This window comes from Glossina fuscipes, unplaced genomic scaffold, assembly GCF_014805625.2.
Source record: "Glossina fuscipes isolate IAEA_lab_2018 unplaced genomic scaffold, Yale_Gfus_2 1, whole genome shotgun sequence".
NCBI lineage: Eukaryota > Metazoa > Arthropoda > Insecta > Diptera > Glossinidae > Glossina > Glossina fuscipes.
In genome coordinates, this window is record NW_023998415.1 from 39,759,564 (window position 1) to 39,765,563 (window position 6,000).

Genomic DNA, 6,000 nt, shown 5'->3' on the forward strand with positions numbered 1-6,000 from the left:
ATTTCATTTCTTTATTATCTGACATATTGAATGCAACGCTACCTTATCGTTTATCGTATCTCTCTTTAAGTTCGCAAACATTCGATAATTACATATCGTAAATATAAGAGACATTCGCCAAGTCAATGGCAACAAGTTAGATAAACTAATTTAAAAGCAAATAATCGATAAAACAATCCATCCAATCCAAAATTGAAACAATCCACATTACCATAGGGTTTGATATATGATAAAAGATAATGATTTCCTGGTGGCAATAAAGCATTGTCGCGTTGAATTTTATTATTATTCCGGACAATAACCTGGCTTTGGTTATATTTTCATTTACGAAAAAGCATTAGCATGCTTGACGACAAAGTTTTTCGAATAGTTTAGACAAAAACCTTATCACATTTAAAAACTGCAAGCGACTCTTCCTAATTTCATATCAGTTTTTTTTTATAAATGATTGTTACTTTAATAGTATCCGATTGCCTGGACTTGTAGTAAATGTTGAGTTATTGAGTAGCAAAAAAAAAATTGCCGCCAAATTTGACGTTATTGGAAACATGTAGCTAAACATAATTTCGGACGCTATGGTTTTGCAAAAGCAATGGTAAAATATTAAAAAAAAAATCAAAAGTAAGAAAAAATGGAAAAATGAAAGAAAAAGAAAAATTAGAAAGGAAAACGAAAAACTGAACCTCACCCAAATTTCTTCATTAATTTGTTTCCATTCTTTATTTAATTCATCATTCAAAATAAAACGACGATAAAATGAACTCCAATAACCGCGAATACAATAAACTCCGCCATTGAAATATGTCGACATTTTCAATAAAATTGCTTAAATGAAAAAAAACCAAAAAAATGAAAATTTCACACTAACAACTGAATAAAAATCAAAATCTAATAAGAAAACTTCTTCGCACTTTATATTGTTTATATACTTTTAAAAATTTTGAATAATTTTAATATTAATATTATTTCGCACAAATCCTCGCGATAAAAAATGTACACAACCAAACCAACGTACGTGAAAACCGAAAATATTTAAAATATCTTACTTTCTTCTAATGTGATTCCCTTACCATTTCTTTCTCTCTCTCGGTTTTAGAATAATAGATTGGTAAAACTAAATATTTACAATAACAATAAATAATGCTGCCACGTAATAATCAAAGCAATTCTCTTAAGATCTAATAAGAGTTTACAATATTATCCTAGCAATCTCCTAGTGATGCCAAGTGCAACGACAGAGAGAGAGAGAGAGAGAGAGAGAGCGATTTGAAATGAGTGGTCAGTGATTTATTTTGCGGTTGATGTCTTGACTAAACAGATTCCATAAAGTGAAACCATTTCGAACTATTTTATTGTGAATGAATCGAATTATTTCGAAAGCGTAGTTACAAAAGCTTAGACAAAAACTATACGAAAAAAAGTTTTCTAATTGTGTTTATAACAGAGCCCTCTTGAGCATGAAAGAGCGAATACGAAAAGAATAAAATGTGAAAATATTACAATTCAAAGCCACAAAACTAGATAGTAAAACATACGTTATGCTGACAATTTTATATCATTTATATCGCTTGATAATATTTATGATTTACATATATATATAGACACATATCCATATACGGCATAAACATAGATAATATGTGTACAACCCTTCCCTTCAACTATATAGTTGCTTGCCAACTCTACTTAAGCTTGATCTTAATGATTTTAATCAAATCCATTCGAGCATTTATGGTCACTTGGGCTTCCACGGAGTTGATTTAGAAACTTGTTTAGATAGATGTTCTTCTATGTTGACACTTACGTTTTTATTTGATAATGACGACGAAATTCAAAATAATCTGAAATCTTGTTCAGTAAGCATCACAACTGCAAATATTAATCTGAAATGATGCACAAATGTGCCATAGAGCTGACATGCTTACGATTGTAAAAGGAAGTTTGGTGACAAGTGGAATGTTTATTTTTTTATAGAGGGCGTGGTGAATATGGAAGATTCGCTACAAGGTGAAGAATGTAAATTTTTTTATAATTTGTTGTTGTTGTTGTTGCGTTTTATAAACTTACTGTACAATTGTCAATGATTTCCACCGAGTTCAAACCTGTTGCCACAAAATGATACTAAAGTGCCAGTTGGCGATTGCTGTCGACGTGCGATTTGATTGTCGTCTCAAAAATGTGTCTCAATTGTTAGATGCACATACACCGAAATGACTTTCGTTCTTATAAACTTTTTTGCATTTCTATCTTGAATCGTCGATTTGTTTATGTATATATGCAAGTGCTTATCATTTTGAAAAGTTCTTTAAGTTCGGCCTTTATCAACTACAATACCTATGTTTACTATTTTTTGAAATTTCTCAATTTTTTCATGCCTTCCTGTCCTCCCTTATACTATAGAGTATATTAAGTAACTACTATCGTATGCAACACGCAGAAGAACTTAAGATAGGCACATCTTTTATTATACCGATCGATTCAGAATTATGTTCTAAATAATTTTCTGAATAATTTTCTGAATCGATTTAAGATTGTCTGTCCGTTTGTTCATCCAATGTGTTCTCATGCGATGTTTGCATTCAACCTACAGGTTGCCGCATTGACATTGCTTTGACCTATGGACCAAGCCTATTGAAAATAGTTCGAATCGGTCCACATTTTCAAACATTCCCTATATAACGGGCTATTTTAAAAAAAAAACGTTATATGGAGAAAAATGTCGCAATTTTCAAAATTTCTCGACAAAACTTATTAAATAATAGTATTTCGATTCTCTTCATTGGTTGGAAGGATTCGGTAGATCTGGGGCAATTTTTTAAAAACGCTGTCATACAATCGTTTCTGAATCTTTGTATGGTCATCATTGTGAAAATTGCTCCATAATAATAAATTGACAAAGAAATCAACTTTATCAAATTCGGGTCACGTTGGTCTATATTGTGGATTTTAGTGCATCTAAAAAGATTCTCAGGAAAGCAATATGAGCTCTTTTATGACAAGGAGACCTAATTGTTAACGTTTTATGATGAAAAATGGTTCATGAGGGCAGTTTGCATTGACAATCAAATGGACCAAATTTGAACTACATGGGTCTATTTCTTGGAACCTCCAACGTATAAGATTCCTCACGAATAGTGAGCTTTTTAGGAAAGGGTTTCATTATTATTATTTTATGATGAAAACTAATCCACAAGGCAGCAAGTGAGCAACCAATTTTACATTACGGATTAATTGATTATATAGGTCTCGTTTTTAGACCCCAGTACTTTGGGGGGTTGTCATGAAAATCAAGCTATTATATAAAAAGAAAATCTAATTTTGAGCGAGTAAATTAGGTTTCCTAAATTTGGATTATGTCATGTGATACTTTGGGCATCTTACAATAGGCGCGCATTCATGAAAAGATTGCTTTCGCATGAAAACGATATGTAATTTTTAATGTTTTATTACCAAAACGAATAGATAACTATACTAGGCGAACTGGTGTAGGTTATCTAATGGTCTGTCTTGCCCGACTATAATTTTCTTAATTGTTTTGTTTATTTATTAATTCTTCATATGCTTCGTAAAATGGCTTTAGTTATAGTATGTAAATGTCGCCATCAATCTGTTCTTAGGTGACATGATCTTTTGTTCTCCTGCTCTCTGCTCTTTTCTTTGATCGAATCGTGATTTTTTTTCAATGCATTTAAAAGCCGTTGTTTTGGTAACCCGGTTCACTTACCACAATCGCGTTTATTAAAACTTGTCATCTTTTTCAATCGGATAGCATGTCGTCGGTCGCGATCGACTTAAACGTCTAATCGAAACGGATCATCAATCGCCTATCGATTTCAGGCTTGGCAGAAACATGGGAACTTCTTGCACGCAGGTTGATGGAATTGAAAATGCTTCAAATGGGTTGAAGGACACGCCCACAGCGCTACAGAAACTGAGACCACCTCAGTTTTTCAAAGAGAATGAAAAACTAGTTTTTTGCTCGTTACTCATTTGAATGCATCTAAACATGTCCGCCTATTCGTCTGTCCATCGGTCTGTTTGCGCAAGTTTGTAGTACTTGTGGCAAACAATGTCCCGTTAGCGAAAATGAGGATATCGCCTAACAATTTGGAAAAGATTTTGGAATTGACCTAAACTTTTCAAAGGACACGCCTACAACGCTCACATACATTTACGAAAAAAACTTTTAGTTTTGAAAATAAAAGAAATCAACTGCGCCCCCTCCCCCATATTATAGAGCAGGAGAATTTTGTTCTTTTATTTCTTTTATCTTTTTTTTTTGGGGGGGGTAAACAGTGATGGGCATAAAAGATTCGGTCCCGACAAAAATTAATTTTCTTACTTGTTTTAATGTCCTAAAGCACTTGTGATACGAACTGACTTGTGTGGATGCATCTTGCAATTAGAAGGACTTGACCTAAAAGACTTATCGTTCATTACGCTGATCTAAGCTTGTCTCCTCGTCCCTCCGATAACTATCCACGCATTCTAGGTCGCAAATTTTTGAGAATTTTTCATGAAATTTGCCACAAAGATGAACGCTATTGAAAATGGTACGGATCGGACCATCTTGATATTCGATCACTTCTCATATTAGACATAATGGTTTAGGGTGCTTACTGATGAGCCGTGCTTTTGGTTTATCTTTAATATATTAAAAGCTGAATGCATGTAATGTTGCAGCTCAGGAAATTCATGATTATGTTAAGATTATTATATAGTTTTTCTTAAAAAGTTTTTAAGTGAATAAATGAAATTAAAAAACACTTTCGCAATAATATTATAAAATGGATTATTATTAGAGTGTTGGTAAAATAAGCTTACCTGACGTTGATGAAAGTCCACACCGGAAACGGCAGATGTCTTCACCACCGACATTTAAGGTTGTCTGCGTTTGTATATTTGTTTCGATGGAAACGCGAGCAGCTGTGTGCTTCTGTGTGCGTGTCTCTATATATATTTATGTACGTGTGTATGTGCGTATTGATACTTGTTAGTATATGTACGTATATGTGGTAGAAGCGGAAAAATTGAGAGAGGGAGAGAGAGAGAGAGAGATAAAGAGTGAGATAGATAAAGAGAGAGTATGAGAAAGAGGGAGAGAGCGAGGCAAGGGGCCTCAATAAAAAAACCGCAAAGAAGAGAACAAAAGAAGAACCAAAAAAAGAAAAAAAGAATAAATAAATACGTAAAGCGAACGAATGAACCACAACCGCAGACAAAGGACCAAAATGACTTTTAATGTTTTTATCGGTAAATTCGAGTTGAACTTTAATGAAATTCCACTTCGATACTATTGAAGAGCTTAGCTTCTATATACAGGTATATATATATATATATATATATAATATATATATATATGTATAACTATTTAATGATGTTCAACTAGCTGGCGCGAGCGTATCGCAAATATTAAATGTTCGAAATGTGTTGATTATAGCCTTAACTGCTTGCTCTTTTTCTTCTTTTTTTTGCGTTTTTTTTAAATGAAATTTTTTTTTTGTATTTTGTTTTTCGCTCTCTTTCTTATCTGAATTAATAGATTTTAAAATCGTCTTTAATAAACAAAATCGAGACAAAATGCTTATTGCTCTGGTAGCGAAGTAACTTTAACTGAAGAGTTATTTAAAAAGAAGAAAAAAATATAAAACAAGATAAAAAGGAAGAAAAAAAATTGCGCTCGGGAGTCCACAAATTATTCAAGAGATCTTTTTCTTTTCTTTCCTTTTCTTTTCTTTTCTGTGTATTTTCGCTTCACTAACGAGCCTCAATATTTCTCGAGCTTTTAGTGAATACGTACGAATGAATGTCTTAGTGACGAATTTCTATGACACTAACACGTTTACTGTGAAGTTTCAAATTGATTTAAAATTTTACCAAAAAAAAACAAAAAAAAAAAACAGTGTTCAGTGTTCTATGTGTTCACGTTTGCTTGGCCTGCTTTTGTCTTCAAATCGATGTATGTAAGTAAGCATGTAGTGTGTGCGCATCTGTATGTGATTG

At 32.7% G+C, this 6,000-nt stretch overlaps 1 protein-coding gene across 1 annotated transcript in view; it reads right to left on the reverse strand.

The window, feature by feature from the left end:
- LOC119632371 (sex determination protein fox-1) overlaps positions 1-5,005 on the reverse strand; it is a 373,741-nt gene extending 368,736 nt beyond the window's left edge. Inside the window, exon 1 of the mRNA XM_038025241.1 lies at positions 4,822-5,005. Coding sequence (XP_037881169.1) covers positions 4,822-4,875 — 54 coding nt within the window. The 5' untranslated portion in view covers positions 4,876-5,005. The remainder of the gene's footprint in view (positions 1-4,821) is intronic.
- Between the last annotated feature and the right edge of the window lie 995 nt (positions 5,006-6,000).